Below are 20988 nucleotides of genomic sequence, written 5' to 3' on the forward strand. Positions count from 1 at the left end.
CCGGTCCCTTTGCCAACTTCATGTGAAAAAGACTAATTGCTATAGGTGAGAAATATAATTGGTGTTGACATTTATTTTTAAACAAAAATATACGTGAGATGGTATCACGAGTAGTATTTTGTGAAACAGATATTTTATTTGGGTCATCCACTGAAAAATATTACTTTTTATGCTAAGAGTATTACTTTTTATTGTGAATATTGGTCCGTCTCACAGATGAAGATTCGTGAGACAGTCTCACAAGAGATCTACTCTTATTTTTATATAAGTTTTTTACTAACGAGATTCTGTATCTAGACAAGTCGACTCAGCTCAAATGTGCAGTTAAAAATAATATTTTTTTACTAAAATAAAAATAATTACATAATATATTCATGACATAAAAAGTAATACTTTAAATTCAAATCAGCATATACTGACATTATAAAAACGATTTTTATTTTTTGCGATGAAAAATAATATTTTTAATCGATCAGATCGGATCAGAAATTCGTGAGACAAAGCTTAACCACTAAGAGGATATCACATGGATTTTCGTATTATTTTTATAGTCTATAATTAATTTTCATTATCTAATATAGTTAGCTGATGTAATAACATATCATGGGTTGTGATACCCCAGGGATGAACCCATCCAGATCCGGTCCAAACTCCCGGCCCATATTTAAGGCCCGCAGGTGAATAGCCCATAACAAGCCCATGTATTCTCCTATAAATACCAGGTTTCAGCGTATGATTATGAATTCACTATTTTTTTCAGCAGCACCCTTAGCTGCTCCCTTCATATATCCTCAGTCACTGACTTGAGCGTCGGAGGGGCTACGCCAGGACACCCTCCTGGCCCCCTCCTAACGATCTTATTGTGATTTCAGGCTCAGGGTAATTTCAAAACCTGCGTCTGGACTAGTGACACTCGGTGGAATCAGGACCCTAAATTTTCCGTGAGTATCACTTGGCGCCGTCTGTGGGAACATTTGAGTTGAGACGTAGAGATGGTAGGGAAGAGAGGGAGTTGAAGAGCTACCTCAGCATCATCGCGTCCTCAGAGGGGACTCGAACAGTCTCATGCTGAGGCAAGGCAGGTCGTACCCGTAATTTTCGCAGCGGTGAACATCGTTCATTAATGGCAAACGAAGTAGATTTTTCTAGTACGGTACGTCCTCATCGTCGATAAACCAAAGACAACACAATTAATCGAACTTTGAACCTACGATTCAGTTCGACTCGGGAGGGGGAGACTGGTGATACCCCAGGGATGAACCCATCAAGATCCGGCCCAAACTCCCGGCCCATATCTAAGGCCCGCAAGTGAATGGCCCAAAACAAGCCCAGGTATTCTCCTATAAATACCAGGTTTCAGCGTATGATTATGGATTCACTATTTTTTTTCAGCAGCACCCTTAGCTGCTCCCCCATATATCCTCAGTCACTGACTTGAGCGTCGGAGGGGCTACGCCAGGACACCCTCCTGGCCCCCTCCTAACGATCTTATTTGTGATTTCAGGCTCAGGGTAATTTCAAAACCTGCGTCTAGACTAGTGACACTCGCTGGAATCGGACCTTAAATTTTCCGTGAGTATCAGGTTGGGTTCATCCTTGCTGCAATATTCGGAAAAGGTCATCTCACCTGCTGGACTTGATTATGAATCTCAATTAACTGCCATCTACTTTTTAATTAAAAGGGACTAATCCGTTTGCCATCTACAATATTTGGAGAAGGGTTGGGTAACGTCTCGAAATGAATAATTGAGAGAGCAAAGTAATAAACCGACAAGAATTTCATGGGCCAATGTTGAAATTTACCCTTCGCACATCTCTCAAAAAACCAGAAAAAGAAAACAATCCCACAAGGAAAATCCAACAAGCTGAACATTTTCTTCTTCATCTATACATTACTTAATTCCGTCAAGAAAAATATCACTGACAACGGAAGCGATTCAAAAACGAGCATCAATCCGATTGCCTAGACCCTTTGTAGTATATATTCCTACAATCTTTGGACTAAAAGCTTTGATTTCCACACGCCCTTATATCAAGTGATCTTCTCTGCATTTGCAGACAGAGAGCCATAGGCCGAATCAAATCCTTCAACAATTCACCGGCTATATCTTTGGATGAGCTAATATAAGGATGTGAATGACCAAGATCATGTGTTGGAAACAAGAAATGATACTTGGTATGGCAGCTGGTGAAGTTGAAGGGGTGATTGGTCTTGCTCCAAAAACTCTTGATCCGCTTGAATTAATATTTAACACCGACGTGCTCGTGCTGCAAAAGTTAGCCAAAGGTCAGAAATTTCCCTCTATCTGATAATGCTAAGGGACAGATCATTGTTGCGGAAATTCACCTCGTTGATGCATATTGACATGTACCATAACCTGCACAAATGTAACGAACGACATATGACTGTCGAATGAAAAAAATTCGAACTTTATCAAAAGAACAATCTACAGTTAAAAGCTTTCATCTTACTAGGATCAGTGTTGGTAGTAACTGCAGTGCCACCAAAATTGCAGCTACCAGGGATCGGGTTTTTCTGATAGTAACTATTGAAAGCATACGAAGCGTGCCCATGAAGAGTATCCGGGGCAAAGCAGCTTCCACTCGGCTGAATAGTCGAGCAATCAGCACCTCCATGTCCACAGGCATAGTCCAATGCCACTTGCAAGTCAGTTTTCGACACAGATTGGCTGGCTACACACCAGCTCCTGGATGACGATCCCGGAGAATTCGTTGTCGTTGGAGCTATAACTGGATTGGCAGGATTTGTGATTATACTTGGTGAATCAGGATTTGAGTTGGTTGGATTGAATACAGGTTCCGTCGTTGTGGGATTCAGTGGATTAGTGGTTGGAACTGTTGTTATTGGGGTCGTGATATCCATTTGTTTGGTCGAAATTTTGGCAAAATCTTGAATTTTTTCATCTTCAACATCAGAAAATTTTCTGTGTAGTAGTACTGCCTCTGTTGTTACTTTGGCAATTGGACCTGAAATGGAAGCAAAATTCAAGAAACCACACTGCATATTTCTCGTCGAAGAAAAATTCAAGAAATCGAACTTCCACACTTGCTTTGAATTGAAGACGTGGTTATTAATTTGTAGAATTATTATTATTTTTTTTTAAAAAAGTGAACGTTAAAAAGGAAATCAAAATGCTGAGGAACACCCTCTTTTCTTTCGAGCAGGCGATCCAAAGGATATCTTACGAACATTTCTTGAAAAAACCACATTCGAATACTATGAAATACAAAACTATTTCAAATCCCATGTTAAATTATTCCAAAATCACAGTCCTATTTTTTTCCTAATATAATTAGAACCTTTCTCTTTATCAAATTCCTCATCCATTCAATACTCAACCATGCATCGTAATCAGTAACATGTCGCAGAATCTTGAGCATGAAAACAAACTACATGCACCGTTCAACAGAGAAAGAGTGACTAAGATTTTTTTTAAAAAATTTAAAAAAAGCAACAATATATAAAGTTTTATTTCAAGAAATAAAGGGAAAAAATCTACGTAGTACAATAAATTTGAAATCACCTGGACAGAGTAAAAGAGCAGCCAGATGTATTATGATCAATGAAACAAACCCAAAAATCCTTGTACCCATTATTTCTTCCTGATCTTCGCTATCTTTGTTTCGCTGATCTCTTTTTCTTGAAAACCAAATCCTTGCTTTTGAACATGGGGCGAACCATTTAAACCCACAGGGGAATGATTACTCTTTGAAAAAGAAACAACTTTGTGTCTTTCATTATATATATTTAATTATGAGTATAATCATGATAGGGAGACATCGCCTAGGCATGATTAAAGTACAGATATATTCTATTTAATTTATTTTACAAGTTTTGAATAAAACTTTACTTATAGTTTATATGTATTATGTAAAAAAAAGAATTGTGCATATTTAAAAACAATTGATCAGAGGTAGGAAAGCAAAGTGTGGGTTAAATGTGGTGGTGGTGGTGGTGGTGGTTGCATGCTCAAATTTTAATCAAATTCAAATGCTTGACAATTGGATATTGTTTGTTGCAAATTGACGAGGTACAATATTTTGTCTGTTCAAGTTTTACAATAATTGAAGTTAAAAATAGTTATTTTATCCTTATCTTTTAATTTATCATCCCATATCCCATAATTTCGTCATGCGAAAGAAGCGGTGTGGACTCACAAATACAATTTTCACTCGATTCCAATATGATATGGAGTAGGCATGAGTTGGGGAGAGAAAGAAAGTTAAAGAGGGAATTGTTAATTTGGAATGTAAGGTGGGGTGGAAGTAGTGATGATGGTGGCCTAGTGATATTAATTTGCCTCCATTTTACTTTTGTTATAGACATAAAAAAGAAAAGAAAAGAAGAGACTTTTACTTCAACATAGGACTCATTCTAGTATCCAGGAGCCAATTTCAATGAAATAGGAACCCAAGATTATGCTCTCTTTTTTTAACCTAAAATTTGGAATTTATATAGACTTGTGGCTCATGAAATTTGACTCTTTTTTTTTAACTCTACGTCGTAAAAGGGTATTATTAGAATATTTTGATTTATTTTATTGACAAAAGTGTGAATAATTTAAGGTTGTATTTTCGATTGATGAAGTTAAAATACATGGATTGCAAATATATTTTTACTCGATAATATAAACATTTGCAATTCATTATATTTTGTGCAACTAACGCGTGAATAATTGATTTAATATTTCATTTATATATTATTTCATTTTTAACACTAAACTATGATCGAAATATGTGTATTTTTAAATCCATCAACCAAACACAACCTAAGATTCATGAGTACGATGTGCTAACAAGTTTTGATAATCGATGTACACATTTGAAATTCATTCTATTTTATAATTTGCATTTTTTTTCATTTTTGTTCATGTTCCGAAGCTTAAATTTACTTTTAATCATTTCTATAAAAAGTTATTTTATTTTTTACTAAATTTTAGCACCATACGATTGGATATTAAATTTTGATTCTGAGATTCTCGTTCATAAACTTTTAATAGAAGTGATGTTGAAACTATTTCATAATGAAGTTTATATCTAGAACTTCAAAATTCATTTTTTTGAGATACTCTTCCTTGAAAAAATAATATATATAGAGACATAATTCCCAAAATTGAAATTATTGGCATTCTTTTTTCTTAATTTTAGGTCAATATTTTTAATTGGAGTATATTTAGATGCAAATTATTGTATAATAAATACAATTAGTTACCCAAAAAAAAAGAACAACAAAGGTGATATTATATATCTTTCAAAAGCAAAGATGCTACATAGATTGTCATAATTGCCGCTAGGCTTTGTAGCCATTATGTAAATAGAGGTCAAGTTTTTCCAGTTTACGGCAGTTAGCAAATAAAAAAAACTAAATTTTAAAAATAGAAAAAACTTGTGTTAGACGGTCTCACGGATCGTATTTTGTGAAATGGATCTCTTATTTGGATCATCCATGAAAAATATTACTTTTTATGCTAAGAGTATTACTTTTTATTGTGAATATCGATAGAGTTGACTCGTTTCACAGATAAAAATTTGTGAGATCATCTCACACGACTACTCTTAAAAGTAACATTGGATCTCGTCGAATCTAATCCACAATATGTACTTTTGACCGATTGATTCCGAAGTTTTAGGTTACCAACTATCATTTCCATATTTTATATTATATTTTATTTCATTGCGACTTTCAAAGCAAAATAAAGTCATTTCTTGACTTTTGTTACAAGTGAATAATATTTGAAAATAAAGTGTAAAATTACTTTAAAATAAACTATAGTATGTTTTAATGCTAAATTAGATTAATATTGATATAGGAGATAATTAAGATAACCAAAATAAGTAATGCGAAGAAATACTAATTAAAAGGATTAAATTAAAGGGAGTTGAGATAAATAAGTCTCTTAAATTTTGATGTCTCCAACTTAGTATAAATGCTTGATGCGCTAGGATGTTTCGAGTTCGAGACTTAATAAAAAAATTTGCTTGATACGCTTCAAAATTTAATTGGTGGTTTTTTACGAGATTACAAAATTTGGTTCTAAGTTTCAAAATAGAGCATAATATTTTAAGATATAAACAAACAAATGGATATCAACGTAATTCTTGGATCATGAAAACTTGATCGGACGTTTGTCTTAAAAATTTACCGAAAACCAAAAACTCCAAGACTTTTCCACAAACAAATGGCTATCACAAGTCAGTAAATGCTTATTACTCTTATAAGTAATGTATATGAAATTTAAAAAAAAAAATTCATGAGCCCATAAATTATATCAAAGAGAACTCAGAAATCTTGTAGAGATATGGAGCAAAAGAACTCCTATAGACAACCTTTAGGGATCTGTTTCCCGTATGAAGAACCAAACACATGTGAGCACAAAGCCATAGCTTGTCCTCCGGTTCCATTGTAGGTCAAGTTTATGTCTATGAGCTTCACATTCTTGCAAGGCCGGTCTTCACTGCATTGTATGTTCACCGCAACTTGTGTGCTCGATACGCCCCGTATGTTCTTGAAGGTCACGTCTTGTATCTGAACCCTCGAGCTCGATTTACCCTACGTTCAAGAAACACGAGAATCATCAGACTATCACTTTTATAGAGTGGTTAGATGTAAGAAAAGTGTATTGTATAAGATGTAAGATGTGAATAGTAATTACCTTGGTTTGGCAACCAGAGAATGGACAGTATTGTTGATCGATGAGAATAGGATTGGCGGTATTTTGCATGACGATATCTTCGAAAGTTATATTGGAAGCCACGCTATACAACGAGGGAGACCACGTCTTGATCCTCAGGCCGTTATCTGCCCCCTTAAAAGTGCAGTTTCTTATACTGATACCTTCCACGTAATCGCCTACATGGCTTCTCCCCAGACTTCCAACACTGATACCGTGCCCAGGCCCGCAAGAAACATCGTTTATCTCTATGTTTCGACTACCAGAGACCATGGATATGCAGTCATCTCCTGTCTGAATAACGGATCGCGAAATCTTTATGTTGTTTGAGAGTCCGATGTGAATTCCATCTGTGTTAGGGCTGCTTTCTGGTGCTGTCATTCTAATTTTGCTGATGTTAAGGTTTCGGCACGCGAATAGGTTGATATGTGTGTTTTTGCTGTTAATGGATCTTAGGTGATTCACCTTTGAATTTGTAACGAAATCGAACCTCAAAGTCTGCATGCAATCAATATTGTTAAGATTTAATTAACAGAAGAACATTTCTTTTTCAATAATTAAATCGGCTGCTTTTTCTAATCCAAGTTAAGACAATCACTATATCCGGTTGTTTAATTTACTGAAAAAAAAAGAAGCAATCAAGGACCGAGCCAGAAAAAAATATTAAAAAATTTAGAGAAGGGCAAGAACAAATTTTAGAGAGGAAAATGAAAATAATATAATTATTTATAGCCCTTTACCCTTTAAAAAAATTTGAGGGGACGTGAAATATCAAAAACGATGAAAATATTAAGCTATATATCATACAAAAATTTGATATTGAATTACAACCTACGGTAAATTAAATCGTGTCTAAATGGGGTGTATTCGATCAAGAAATTTAATGAATTTTTTTAAGGATAGATTTTGTGGATTTGACAAGTGATAATACCTTATGTCGGAAACTTTATTTAGCTCTATTAACGGTAAAGTTAAAAAATATTCACAAAATCATTTTAAAAGATTCACAAAATATTATGTTTCACCGAAACAGATCACTTGATTTCGGGTAATTATTGATACAAATCTTTTTTTAAAAAAAATTTCACTTAAGGAATGATAAATGGGAAGATGAACATCCTATATATTGACATTTTATGAACGGCGAAAGCTAATTTCAAGATTTATGTAAAATCACGGTTATAATACAATGAATAATAATAAAAATACAACGATATTTATTACAATTATATCGATAGATTTTGTATTGAGTTTATTATGAGATTTTGATAAATGAGTTGTAAAAATTATCAGTGCAAACATGTAGTAATTATATAATTTTGAAAATGCTCCTAAAAATAGTATTATATATATATATATATATTTTTTTTTTCTTTCTTCTTTTAAAGGAAAAGAAATTTAAATATGAGATTTAGTTAAGAATCTGTATTAGTACTTAGAGAGAAACTTACAGCAGGAAGATGCTTGCAATTGGGGTTCCTATAACAGTCATTATAAGGCCAAGCCGCCTGGCCTTGGCCGTCCAAATACCCGCTGCCTTTCACCGTCAAGTCGTCGATGTATTTGAAACCGATCCAAGTCTCCGTAAAGAAATTCCGAGGGTCCGTTGAAGCCTTGAGCGTCCCTTTAATCAGAAACGCCATCGAACCATTGCATGGCCCTTCAAAATTTACTGAATTCAACATAAATGTTCGTCTTGGAATCCAAACTCTACTCCTCCCATGATATTCACATGCATCGCTCCATGCTTTAAGAAATGCCTAACACAAAAAAAGATAATATATATATATGTGTGTGTGTGTGTGTGTATACACAAACACACAGGCAAACAGTAAGTCATCGAAATTGCTGAAACAAATTCACATTTTATTTACCATTTTCATTTTTGTACCAGAAACTTACCTGACTGTCGTCTGTTTTTCCATCGGCAACTGCACCGTAGTTCATAACATCGAAGAATTTTCTTGGTGACGAGACACCATTGACAAAAAACACAAAGGATGACAAAAAGAAGAGAAGCGGCACAATCATTACACAAAAAGATTTCATTATCATATATTTTCTTTTTTCTTTATGTTATCTTTTGTGGCAAATTTATGATAGATATGGGTTTTGCTCTATTTAGTGCAGTATTATATATGAGTGTAAATAGTTATTTATAGAATATTATGAATGCGCCTTTTTAATTTCCATTGATGGATCACATATTGCGTGCCATTTTCCAAGAATAAATACCGATAATTCAGCAGCATATTAGTAATGAATTTATTTTATTCAAATTTCAAAAAATGTGATAACAAATAAATAAAATTGCTCATGTTATTATCTTGGCAAAAAGTAAAGGTAAAAACTTGTGTGAGATGGTCTCACGGGTCGTATTTTGTGAGACATATCTCTTATTTGGGTCATCCATAAAAAAATATTATTTTTTGTGCTAAGAGTATTACTTTTTATCGTGAATATCGGTAATATTGACTCGTCTCACAGATAAAGATTCGTGAGACGTCTTAGAATAAATATCATATATATGATTAATTTGAAAAATATATTATTAAGATTATTAGGCGCACAGTCAAAATTATGTTTCCTTATCATTTCAATAACTGAGGAATTCTGTGTACTTTGGCCATAAATCTGTTAAAGTCAGTAATCCGAATAAATAAAATATTTCAAATCATATATATATATATATGATACAAAATCTTATTATGTTGATATAATTATTTTATGAAAAAACAACATATATAAATATCTAGGTGTAAACATGCGTATGATATTTTTTTACTTCCATTCTCGTATGTCTTTGATTAATTGTCTCAAAAATTTTAAGAACACCATACTTCTCAAACATCGTGTAAACAACTAACTTACGCACCCTTATATTAATACTTGATTTTTATTCCCTATTCATCGTTAAAGCGGGACGGGACATAGGCAGAACCCCAGAGGTTAAAAATAGCAATCGAGTAACATACCTTCTCCGTCTCAAATATAAACACTACAATTATTTTTAATAAGTCCAAAATATATAGTCAAATTTCTACGTTTAGTTTTATGAGTAGTCTCTTATGAAACGGTCTCACGAATCTTTATCTGTAAAATGAATCAACCCTACCGATATTTACAATAAAAATTAATACTCTTAGTATAAAAAGTAATACTTTTTCATGGATGACTCAAATAAGATATCTGTCTCACAAAATACGACATGTGAAATCATCTCACACAAATTTTTGTCTAGTTTTATTCTCTCTATTTTTTAATCACTCTTCCGCTATCCTTAAATACATTAACTAATTCCAACATTTTTTTAATTTTTAAAACATTCATTAAATAAAGTTAAAATGAGAAATTTAATTGTAAAACTTATTTTTTAAATAATTTTCTCAATCTGTGTGAAAACATGTATAAGCCTAAATATATGGGACATGAAAATATAATACCGATACAATACAAGAAAAGAGAATGAATATACTCTTTGTTATACACTAGACTAGTTTCACCTGCAGAAACAAGTTGTAGCTTTTCTCCAACCATCATGTCATTCTCTCAAGGGTTCGCTTGAACTCGTTTTTAATTGAATGATCAAAGCAATCCTGCAAATATAACAACGCTAGGCAATCAACTGTCAACGTAAGTAAGAACGCGATGGAAATATACTTATAGGTTAGTGTTCGAATATTATTTACCTTTCTCTAGTGTTACGCACACATTCAAGAATACCAGTTGCATGCTGCACCTTCGAGTATTCTGGCTTCTTCTTGCTTTCTAAAAGTAAGGAAGAAACACTTATAAATATTTCGAGTTGTTCCTCAGTTTCGTGCAGCTTTTGATCTATGTGTTTCATGAAGTCTTCGAATGAAGAGATTTCTCTCAAATGCTGCATTGTATTTGAATTGTTCCCGCCTATTGGACTGAAAGATGATGTGTCGTTGAAATCTCCCCCACTCGACTCACTCTCTGTAACAACTAGTACTTCCTGATGCTCACCAAATTTCAGCTGATCCAACTCAGAGAGTTGATTTTCATATGAATTGTTAAGATTTGCCTCCTTAGGGATTATAATCCGAATAGGACTAGATGGCTCTGTTTCATTAACTTCGATATCCAAAGCAATGTTTCCAATCAGTAGACTTTCTTTCACAGAAATTGCCTGAAAAAACAGTTGTTTCTCCCGCAACCAAGATATCAGAATTCAGCATTTTTCTAAAACCTTCTTGACTAGAACTGTTATAAAGGAAAGAAGGGATACGCGTCTATCTTGGTTTATTTTTATTCGGAAAATAAATTGTTGAAGGTTCAAGGAAAAAAAATTATCCTAAAACGTCAAGCTTTAGAAGTAACAATCCTAAAAGCTTCCACGGATCAATGAAAATAAATGTTTTGTTCTTTCTTGTAAGTAACTGAAGTAAATACTATTGGGCCAAACCTTTTTCCAACTCTTACACTTGGTGACTCAAACCAAATCTATCAAGAACTAATTAGTTGGCCACAAAGATGTAAAACTTACATACCTTCTTGGCAACCATCACCGACCATTTCCTTTCAGATTATATATAAGTTCAACTTTTCATAACATATATTCCATGATAAATTAATTTTTCTCCAATTGTAAAAATATAGAATGAAAAAAAAGCAAGTTTTATCGGTAAATATACCATGATCACATCACTGCAAACAGTTAAAAGAAATGGAAACGTATTTATCTTGAAATAAACACATTACCATTGTAGCCCAAGCTTTTGGTACCCATGGTCATTTTCTTGGAATATTTTATTTTTTTCATTACTAATGAATGGATTGAGATGAAGTTCTATACGTGATCAATGAGTAAAGGCTGTTGTATCATCTCTATCATATCATCGTGCCTGTTACAATGATCTAGAGGGATGTTGCGATTGCACGGTATGGGAAAATTAATAGTTGCAATGATTACATCTAGATTTTAGGTAAATAATTCTATTCAGTCCATTTATCTTTTTTTTACAGTTCGATTAGTTGTAAACAGTTCAAAATGCATGCTAGTTCATCGATTTGAAAGCAGAACATAAGTTAAGCAGTTCCAGCTTCAGAAAAAACCCACAGTTGAATATATGAAAGTGGCTATACCTCATTCAGTTTCGACGAAAGCTCATCAAGTAACTCAATGCGACTCTTCAACTTCTCCATAGCCTGCATGACTTGCTTTTTTTGAAATAACAGCTTCCTAGCATCATCTTCCTTTCCAGTTTGGACACTAATAGCTGCTTGCCGTCTGAATTTCTCTGCCGCTTCACTCAACCGCATGAGTCTCGTCCTGGCATTACTTGCTGAAAACATCAACCAGTAAGTACTTTCAGCCAAGTTGGAAGCTTCTTCATAAATATATTAATAATGCCATGAAATGCAAATCGCTCATTATCGAAACAATTTCATGGAATAAATTAAGTTTAAACTGCAAGCACTCCCCCAACCCCCCTTACAACTCACTCCACTGAATATCTCAGTGATCAGAATCCATTAACTTCTTGATACCTTCCGACCAGAAGAAAATGATTTTGACTATAAAATGTAAAACTAGAGGAAGATACACTCTTGCAAATTACATTATATGGATAACTCGTGGTCATCCTTATTAAATATAATCATATACACCTAAGATTTAGAAAAACTTTAGCCATATCCGTTTCATCAGGTGCAAAAATTTAAAGAATACATGATGGTCAATTCGGAGCAACAACAGCACAGAAGCCTCCTTTATCCCACTAAGTGGCGTCATTGTTATCTATATCCTATTATATCCTGTTATATCCCATTCTATATTTAGATAACACATATCATGTTAATCGTTTGTATCCAAATCTTTTTTGTTCTCCCTCTTGTCTATTAACATGGGTTGGGTACTAATCATAGTCGATTCGGATGCCACAAATTCAATAATCCCAGGGCGGGGCAGAAATAATTGTAAGTTTCACATGTAAATTACACTAACTCGCACTCAGCTAAACTTCTGGCTTCAATTCTCCCAACAAAGCTACGAGCTTGGTGAACTTACATAAATCAAAATTCACCTAACATTAGAAACCTGAATGTCAAAACAACAATTCCTAATTCATTAAGTAAAATCCAATTACCAAATACATAAAATAATCCACCAAAGAAAAGAGATGACAAATGGTTGAAATAATTAAGAAAGATAAAGACCTTTTGTTCTTGTAGCGTCAGCCTCCATGTGAAGATTATCAAGTTGTTGCCGAAGCTTCTCTGGAGAAACTAAGCACACAGTCCCAGCTCGCGAAGCAGGTCGCCATCGACATCGAGCAAACGCGCCGCCACAATGCAGTATCATTTCTTACGCAAAACTACCGTTTCAACATAAGAACTAAGTATTAAAATCTAAAATTTATACTTAAAAATCGATTTATTGTTTAAACATATCGTACCGAAAAATTCGGTATTATTAACACACCGTATCGAAATCTTCGGTATACCGAAAATTCGACATTTTTTCGGTACGATAATCTCGATATACAGTACAATTCAGTATTCTTTCTCATCCCTAATTATCATACTGGAACTATTTAAATTTCATTTTAAACTTTTTTTATAAATTTATTTAATATTAATAGTATATATTTAAATTTTAGGGTCGACATAAGTCAGGTTATACGGGTTTCAAGTTTTATATTTTATATCATATCTAAAATAATCGAATTATTTGGCTCTTTAAAAAAAATTAAAAAAATTTACTAAACTAACTTTATACTTTGCTGTTAATTGAAATATACTTAAACTAAAAAAATACAAAAATATTAGTGTATTAGCATCATCAACTAAAATATATAACCAAAGTAACACAAATTTATTTAATTAAATTATAATACCCGAACACAACAAAATACCCAAACTACCCGACTTTTTCTATCCGATCGGATTCGGGTGGTCGGGATCTTAATTACTTGACCCGAAAGTCCAACTATCTATAATGAATATTTTTAAATTAAATTTTAGTATTTTATATTCAATAGTTTAGTTATAAGATACAATCATATTGGGGATATTTTTTCCACAATTAAATATTCTAGTTTTTTTTGAGAATGCGAAGCTATGTTTCATTGATACGCAGTCTGCTTGTATTATCCTCGTGGCAGCACCAGTAACCATATGGCGGCGCCTTCAGTAATTCTTAATACATTTGAGCCCTAACAGAAACTACTAAAATGCTTAAATGTGGTTTAAGGTATACAAAAAATTTCATGAGATCGTCTTACGAAGTAATTTTGTTAGACGAATATTCAACTCGACTTGACTCATGAGAAATGTTATTTTTTATGTCAAATATATTTTTTTTTTGTGAATATGGACTTTGTCAACATGTCTAACATATATAACGTGAGACCGTCTAATAAAAGTTTTATTTTTCAGTAGGGATGATATAGTCGTATCGTACCAAAAAATACATATTGTATATTATATCGAAAATTTTAATATACAGAAAATTACGGAGTAGGTCTCTTGTGAGACGGTCTCACGAATCTTTATCTGTGAGACGGGTCAACTCTATTGATATTCACAATAAAAAGTAATACTCTTTAACATAAAAATAATAATTTTTAATGAATGTCCCAAATAAGATATCCGTCTCACAAAATACAACTCATAAGACCGCCTCACACAAGTTTTGCTAAAATTACGATACCGAATATCGATATTTTTTATATGTATAATTAACATACAGATTATATCGAAATGATGCGATATACTGAGATTTTGGTTTTATACCAAAAATACTTTATATTTTTTAAAAATTAACTTTATTATTTAATATATATTATAATTTATATATACATTTCAATATATACCAAAAATTTCAGTATCGATATATCATATCATACCAAAATTTTTTGATAAATTCCATATTTTTTTCTATCATACCACTCAGAACATTATCCTAAATATAGCACATTTATCTTATTTTTTAAAATAAAAGCTGATACGTTGACGTGGCTAAACATGCTCCAACTTATGCGACCGTACAAGTTAAAATAAATTTAACCAATAATTCATGGGCCTTCGACTTTTATCCACATGCAATGTTCTTCCTTTTCTCCAAAAAAAAAGATGTTCTTTTCTGTTCTTTTCTTTTTTTGCAATGTTCTGCAGTAATTACTATTGTAGTGGTGGTTGGTCTTAAGAACGATGAATTTATCACATTTGTTTCCGTAAACAGCCTAAATATCATACAGATACAGAGTACAACTGCTCCGTTAAATTACACAAGGGATCCTGCATTGCCTAAAAAACCTCCAAGTATCAAAGAAAGTGGTGGAAGTCTCCCTACTTTCCTGTAGAAGATCGAGCAGAGTACATGAGATGAACAAAAATGATGATTGTTAAGTTATCAATGACACCCAATTGGTCCAAAAACAGCGGCACATATAAATGTGAAAAAGTTTCCAATGACACGCGAGGCAATAGTTTGTTGTTCACATCACGGCTCTCTGTGATTCAAGATTATTTCAAAAATCAAACTTTGAAAATGTTATTCGTGTAAGGACGGGTTGGTGACTAAAGTATCTACACATCTAAGGGATGAAAATCAATTCTTTTACCCCCAAACTAGTGGTTGAGCAGAGAATATCAGTTGTTTGTCTCCGAAGAATGGCTCTGTGATTGACAAACCTTGACTTCCATCTCAACAGAATTGGAACTTTCCTTCATGGATTCGATTTCCATGCTTGTTGTTCTGGTTTTTCTGCTCCTTCGATCCTGCAAGAAAGGAAACTTTAGTCGTTTACTAGTCGATTAATTGACATTGGGTTTGCATCTTACTAGTTTAGCACACTCAGACTCACCATATCAATCAAATATTTTACGCACTTCGAGCTTAAAGAGATACAGCTTGAACAAATAAAAAGACAAAAGTCCTACTAGCATAACAAGTTTGAAAGAGGTGGGGATTGAATCTCACCTCACGATAAGGGAACTCCTCAGTTTCAAGCATTTGAACCACCTGACTCATTTTGGGGCGTTTCTCCGAATCAGGGTCGACACACCTAAGAGCAACCAAAAGGGCACGTTTCAAAGAACGGGTTGTGGGCCTAACTTCGAGAACAGGATCCACAACTTCCTCGGCTTTCCGGTTCCCAACCATCATTTTGAGCCACTCAACAAGATTAACCTGCCAAATGCACAGTCTCAGTGGGTTAACAGGAACGTGATCGATTTCTTGGTCACAATTCATATATTCATGCGTGTTTACCCTCCCCGGTTACCAAGGAATATTAAGTAACCCAACCAGAAAGAAAATAGAAAAAGTACCTCATTTGCTGGACGTCCATAATCCACTGGATCTCTTCCAGTGACAGCTTCTAGTAGCAGAACACCAAAACTATAAACGTCACTTTTTTCATTCAACAAGCCAGTATTTGCATACTCGGGAGCGACATAACTAAAATTCACGAAGGTAGGTATAAATGTCACAGCTTACAACAAATGAAACAACAGATATAGTGGGGATATTTTTAAGTGAGGGTGAAGAAGTGAATACCCAAATGTTCCCATAACTCTTGTTGTTATATGGCTTTCTCCAGATCCCAAGAGCTTAGCCAATCCAAAATCAGAAACCTTAGCATTGAACTCATCGTCGATCAAGATGTTACTAGATTTTATGTCACGATGAACAACTTTCGGTTCGATAGCTTCATGCAAATAAGCCAGCCTGCAAAACCAAATTGAGATACTTCTGAATAGAGACCCTTGAAAGTCAAAAGTGCATGTAATACGAGAAATAAATACGGATACGAGCAGCAAATGTCCAATTGTGTTATTTATCTGAATCTTACAACCCATCCGTGAAAGCTGAAATATGTCACTCTGTTTACTTTTGTCAAAGATGGTAGCTTGCATATCAGCAAACTGAATCACATGAACGAGTAGTTTATTGTTAAAATCTAAATCTACTTACGCCTTCGCTGTACCAAGAAGAACTTTCATGCGGGATTCCCATGTAAAAGTACCATGTTGTTTCATACACCCGCGAAGCCACTGTTCCAGGTTGCCTTTGTTGACATACTCATATACCAACATTCTGAATCGAAGGAAAATTTAAACTCGAGTAATTAAAGTTCGAGTAGAATACACGAGTACACAGGAAAAGAATATAATTGCACTTAATTGCAACATAAATATCAAACATATAGCATTTAAAATTTTTAGTTTCAGAACTACACTAGCAAAGAAGCTTACCTGTGAACTCCTTCTATGCAATAGCCAAGAAGCCGCACAAGATTCTTGTGTCGAACATGGCCAATAGCCTCTACTTCGACCCTAAATTCTTTCTCCGCTTGGCCACTGGAAGAAAATTCCCATTTCATTTCAACCATAAAAAGTAAGTATAAAAGCCTCGCTGATAAAATGGGACAAGTTCTAGAAATGTTGGAAACAGAAAATGGATACTTACAGATTGTTAAGAAGTTTCTTAACTGCGACTTCAGACCCATTAACCAGTTTCCCTCGATAAACAATCCCATATCCACCTTCTCCAATAATATACTCAGATGAGAAGCGATTTGTTGCAATTTCGAGATCCCTAAGTGTGAACCAGTGGCCCCATCCAAGATGAGATGTTTCCGGCAAGCCAACTAAAGGAGATGCCATAGCAAGACCATAAGAAAATGAAGATAGTTTGCGGGCATTCCCAGAACTTCCTTCCTCTCCTGATTGAGAACTAAAGGCCCTTTCATGATGATATAATGAACTGCATTGGCTGATATTATCACGATCACTTGATTTACTCCTACTTAAATGAACTAACATCGTCTCCGTTTTCTTATCACTTGCTTTGTCGTCAATGGTCAATAATAGACTCTCGGTGTGATCATTCACACTTTGATTCCCAACTTTGTCAACTTTTATTTCTTTTGAGACATTAGGGATTTGAGAGAGTGAATATTTTTCTGAGGTCTTTCGAGATTTTTTAGTAAACATGCCCCATATAGATAATATTCCTAGAATTAATATTATAAAGGCACCCATACACACACAAATCAAAACCCATAGTTTCAGGCCCCCGTATTTCTTTGATAACTCGGTGCTTAAACTTCCAGTTGACATTTTCTTCAAACCAGATGCAATGAACAAATCTTGCTTTTACTCTCGGTACTGGACAAAAAAGATGACCAATTCAATCCTGGATCCCTGAAACGTGTCAGGTCAAAAAGAAAACATCCAAAATTGGAAGATACATTAATAATCACAAGAATCCTAATCATTGCTTTGTTAATCCCGGAGGAGTCACGAGTTGGGAAGCAAAATAACATGAACAAAGCAGCATCACTAACCAAGAAGCACTATTTATCCACCGTTTTATCAATCAATAGAAACCATTTTTGGATCAAACTAGGCAATGCCAAAATTATCACACAAACAAAGATTTATAACCAGGGGCGAGCCACCTGGGTGCGAGAAAAAATCTCAAATGTTATATTTAATTTATTCATGCCTGAATTCCATGTCCGCTTCTCAGAGCATTTTAGAAGGCAGATAAAAGGGAGCATTCTCAGCCCTTCAACCAGCAGCATTCAGTGAATAAATCCCATCCTAAATCAAATTCTTAAGAGGGGTGATAATAGCAAAATCAAAAAAGTGTGACTCGTGATACAGGCAGCGTAAGTAAGCCACAGGAATAAAGCGGTATAAATTCAACAGATAAAACGAGTAAAATCTCACCTTCGCAAGTGATCTGAATTTAACACCCCTTGATCTTCTACATAACCCAGTTAAAAGGCCCTTGCTTTTGTCGACAGGGGTCGATGAACATAGATACACAACAAATGTATAGATGAAATATTAAAAAAAAACGTACCAAATAACCCAACAGAGAAATGAAAATAAAAAAAGAAAAAAGAAAAAAAGAATGAAGTAGCACCCCACCAGAAAGTCGAGCAACTAAGCTAAAAGAAGAGTAGTTTAGAAGTCAAAAACCCGTAACCAGCAGTGGGCCAAAGCGCATTTTTTCAAGAAAATAAACATAAAAAAATGCGAACACCGAACCAAATTTTCTCAAACAATGGCAGACAAAAAAACCAATCTTTAAAAGCGGAGACATCTCAAGTTCGACGGTGGAAAAAATTATCGAGTTCGGTTCAGAATTGGCTAATAAAAGCAGAGTTAGGTAAAACCTCAGTTGGCATTGTGTAAATGCGGGGCAAAGAGGTACATCAAAAAAGCTGGAGAAGAAGCTTGGTTTACAATGGAGGAAACCTGACGCGGGAGAGAGAGAGTCAGACAATAATTATTCACTGTAGAGAGTAGACTGCATTCACTGTAGAGAGTAGACTGCATTTATAACAGTTAAATGGGTGAAATAAAAATTTACAGACAAAGTAGAAGGGCATGGAATGAAAACAGTCAACTTTACTAGGAAGGAGGGAAAACAAATGGGATTTGGATCATCTCTTTGACAGCAAACACCGAATTTGGTGTTATATTTTGTTTACACGAAAAGATCAGTTACGTCGTTTTGTTTCGTCTGATAATTTTTCAAATTTATCTGATACTATGTAAAATTGTATTATTTTTTTCTCTAAATGATCAGTTGATTTTCTCGTTTAGTCGACACTTTTTTAAATTTATCTGATAAATTCATGATCAACTAATAATCCGAGGTAAAAAAAAATATATAGCATAAGATGACAGTGCTTTTCAACTGTAACGGAAGATCCAATCCAAACAAATGTAAGGATTTGTTAGCGAATTTACTAATTGTCCTTCAATTCATATAACAGCATTATTATTTTTTTTATATCTATAATACACCATTTAACTAATATCGATAATTATTAAAATAATTTTGATCAAATTTATTTTAAAAAAATTATCTTCTTGTTTGATAACAATCAAATATATTTTAGAAAATTAGTTTTTTTTTTAAATAAAGTTTGTTCAATGTTATTCCTCCAAATTTTTCACATATAATGTATTATGTATATATATAATTTGGTTGGTGAGAATATGGATGTCAATGGGTCCGGGTTCGCAATGGACCCGCGTGTATGGGGTGGGTTTGGGCATACTAAATGGTTCATGGGACGAGTCTCGAATCCAATTTTTCAGACCTTTCCGGATATGGGGCGGGTCATGGTTCCTATAATACCCGCCCCATATATGTGGATATAAATACTCTGGGATTTAAGTTTTATTAATTTTCATTTTTTAGTAACTCATCTCAACCATAACGATCTTAAATATTCCTATGTAAAATATTCCATTTGAATCTGCTTTTAGAAATAGTGGAAGAATAGTTGGTCATCATCTTAGTAGACTTAATCCAACGACTTTGGAGGCATTGATGTGCTCGCGAAGATGGTTGTGGGGTGGGGTGAAATGTAAATAAATAACAGTTTTATTTTGTTTTTGTAATTTTTTTACTGTACTTTCTCTTTTTAAATTACATTTTTTTACAAATTGAAATTATAATTTTATTTTTTTCAATGTACTTTCTCTATTTAATTTTATAGTTACTTATTCAAGTAGTTTACCAACTTGTCCCACCATTCTTGATGAAGAGGAAAATGATCCCGAAGAATATGTCTGAAATATTGCCTACTCGCTGATTTTATATTGATCTATTTAAATTATGTTATGACTTATTTTTGGGGATGTAAAGATTTTTTTGGATAGCTAGTAACTCTTTTTTAATGTAATTCTTTATGTCGTGAAAATAATTTGTTTGTTATTATCTAGTATGATCGAAGACATGAATTAATTTTCCACAATGTTGTATTTAGAGACTTGTCTGTTTCATAATTCAATCATGTGAGAAGAAATATTACTCTTTTATTTTAAAAAAATTCGGGTCTCACGGGTCTACCCGGCCCCGTTTCGTATTCGAGATGGGGTGGGTCCGAAGAATATTTAACCGGGGTGGTGCGGGTAATGGATCAAAGTTTTTTTTATGGGGAGGGTCTTGGATTTAGCCAAACCCGTCTCATACTCGTCCCATTGACATCTCTAGGTGAGAATGCTAATTTAATATGATAATAGTAGTCTATGAACAAGGTTGCATATATAAAAAGTAACCATAAATCCGAAAGTGGAGATTTTATGTGATTGTTTTTTAATATTGGGTGTGAAATTGATAAGAAATGAGTTGATTTAATGAGTAGGTCTCTTGTGAGACGGTGTCACGAATTTTTATATGTGAGACGGGTCAACACTACCGATATTCATAATAAAATGTAATACTCTTAGCATAAAAATTAATAATTTTTCATGGATGACCCAAATAAGAGATATGTCTCACAAAATACGACTC

General features: G+C 33.9%; 4 protein-coding genes and 1 long non-coding RNA gene across 10 annotated transcripts; 1 reads left to right on the forward strand and 4 right to left on the reverse strand.

The window, feature by feature from the left end:
- Positions 1 to 485: 485 nt before the first annotated feature.
- LOC142536448 (uncharacterized) lies at positions 486 to 2650 on the forward strand. The gene is made up of 3 exons (XR_012818259.1): positions 486 to 607; positions 1584 to 2287; positions 2517 to 2650. It is a non-coding gene; the product is annotated as an uncharacterized LOC142536448 (long non-coding RNA).
- LOC142536437 (glucan endo-1,3-beta-glucosidase 12-like) lies at positions 1766 to 3729 on the reverse strand. The gene is made up of 4 exons (XM_075641922.1): positions 3546 to 3729; positions 2473 to 2988; positions 2348 to 2378; positions 1766 to 2268 (listed from the first exon to the last, which is right to left on the reverse strand). Exons 1-4 carry the CDS (start codon positions 3613 to 3615, stop codon positions 2103 to 2105), a joined length of 783 nt encoding a protein of 260 aa, XP_075498037.1. The 5' UTR covers positions 3616 to 3729; the 3' UTR covers positions 1766 to 2102.
- Positions 3730 to 6141: 2412 nt separating this feature from the next.
- Positions 6142 to 8780, reverse strand: LOC142538028 (exopolygalacturonase-like). Its single transcript, XM_075643473.1, has 4 exons — positions 8595 to 8780; positions 8144 to 8452; positions 6675 to 7190; positions 6142 to 6571 (listed from the first exon to the last, which is right to left on the reverse strand). The coding sequence occupies exons 1-4, from the start codon at positions 8745 to 8747 to the stop codon at positions 6338 to 6340; spliced, it is 1212 nt and encodes a 403-aa protein (XP_075499588.1). The 5' UTR covers positions 8748 to 8780; the 3' UTR covers positions 6142 to 6337.
- A 1291-nt stretch (positions 8781 to 10071) lies between these two features.
- On the reverse strand, positions 10072 to 13044 carry LOC142536450 (uncharacterized). The gene is made up of 4 exons (XM_075641924.1): positions 12876 to 13044; positions 11802 to 12001; positions 10382 to 10845; positions 10072 to 10288 (listed from the first exon to the last, which is right to left on the reverse strand). The coding sequence occupies exons 1-4, from the start codon at positions 13018 to 13020 to the stop codon at positions 10234 to 10236; spliced, it is 864 nt and encodes a 287-aa protein (XP_075498039.1). The 5' UTR covers positions 13021 to 13044; the 3' UTR covers positions 10072 to 10233.
- Positions 13045 to 14854: 1810 nt separating this feature from the next.
- Positions 14855 to 18960, reverse strand: LOC142536466 (putative receptor-like protein kinase At2g42960). Of its 6 annotated transcripts, none has more exons than XM_075641931.1 (9): positions 18402 to 18960; positions 17134 to 17862; positions 16920 to 17024; positions 16639 to 16761; positions 16222 to 16392; positions 15993 to 16122; positions 15643 to 15852; positions 15284 to 15440; positions 14855 to 15016 (listed from the first exon to the last, which is right to left on the reverse strand). In XM_075641931.1, exons 2-8 carry the CDS (start codon positions 17784 to 17786, stop codon positions 15312 to 15314), a joined length of 1521 nt encoding a protein of 506 aa, XP_075498046.1. In that variant the 5' UTR covers positions 17787 to 17862; positions 18402 to 18960; the 3' UTR covers positions 14855 to 15016; positions 15284 to 15311. The 6 variants fall into 6 exon arrangements, with proteins under 6 accessions (XP_075498046.1, XP_075498045.1, XP_075498042.1 ...); XM_075641930.1 differs by lacking the exon at positions 14855 to 15016 and adding an exon at positions 15046 to 15172; XM_075641927.1 differs by lacking the exon at positions 14855 to 15016 and adding an exon at positions 18175 to 18272 and having other exon boundaries at positions 15046 to 15440.
- Between the last annotated feature and the right edge of the window lie 2028 nt (positions 18961 to 20988).

The sequence above is a fragment of the Primulina tabacum genome, chromosome 2 (assembly GCF_025594145.1).
Source record: "Primulina tabacum isolate GXHZ01 chromosome 2, ASM2559414v2, whole genome shotgun sequence".
NCBI classification, from domain to species: domain Eukaryota; kingdom Viridiplantae; phylum Streptophyta; class Magnoliopsida; order Lamiales; family Gesneriaceae; genus Primulina; species Primulina tabacum.

What these genes read in the sequence shown, in the direction of transcription:
- LOC142536437 (XM_075641922.1), bottom strand. Translation starts at nt 3,615, where the DNA reads ATGGGTACAAGGATTTTTGGGTTTGTTTCATTGATCATAATACATCTG. An exon ending in TGCTCTTTTACTCTGTCCAG is followed by an intron (nt 2,989 to 3,545) that starts GTGATTTCAAAT and finishes CTTCCATTTCAG; the next exon opens with GTCCAATTGCCAAAGTAACA. An exon ending in TACTACCAACACTGATCCTA is followed by an intron (nt 2,379 to 2,472) that starts GTAAGATGAAAG and finishes ACATTTGTGCAG; the next exon opens with GTTATGGTACATGTCAATAT.
- LOC142538028 (XM_075643473.1), bottom strand. Translation starts at nt 8,747, where the DNA reads ATGATAATGAAATCTTTTTGTGTAATGATTGTGCCGCTTCTCTTCTTT. An exon ending in GAAAAACAGACGACAGTCAG is followed by an intron (nt 8,453 to 8,594) that starts GTAAGTTTCTGG and finishes TTTTTGTGTTAG; the next exon opens with GCATTTCTTAAAGCATGGAG. An exon ending in TCTCTGGTTGCCAAACCAAG is followed by an intron (nt 6,572 to 6,674) that starts GTAATTACTATT and finishes TCTTGAACGTAG; the next exon opens with GGTAAATCGAGCTCGAGGGT.
- LOC142536450 (XM_075641924.1), bottom strand. Translation starts at nt 13,020, where the DNA reads ATGATACTGCATTGTGGCGGCGCGTTTGCTCGATGTCGATGGCGACCT. An exon ending in TGACGCTACAAGAACAAAAG is followed by an intron (nt 12,002 to 12,875) that starts GTCTTTATCTTT and finishes TGATGTTTTCAG; the next exon opens with CAAGTAATGCCAGGACGAGA. An exon ending in TTTCGTCGAAACTGAATGAG is followed by an intron (nt 10,846 to 11,801) that starts GTATAGCCACTT and finishes CTGTTTTTTCAG; the next exon opens with GCAATTTCTGTGAAAGAAAG.
- LOC142536466 (XM_075641931.1), bottom strand. Translation starts at nt 17,786, where the DNA reads ATGTCAACTGGAAGTTTAAGCACCGAGTTATCAAAGAAATACGGGGGC. An exon ending in TGCATAGAAGGAGTTCACAG is followed by an intron (nt 16,762 to 16,919) that starts GTAAGCTTCTTT and finishes CCTTCGATTCAG; the next exon opens with AATGTTGGTATATGAGTATG. An exon ending in ATGGACGTCCAGCAAATGAG is followed by an intron (nt 15,853 to 15,992) that starts GTACTTTTTCTA and finishes TGCATTTGGCAG; the next exon opens with GTTAATCTTGTTGAGTGGCT.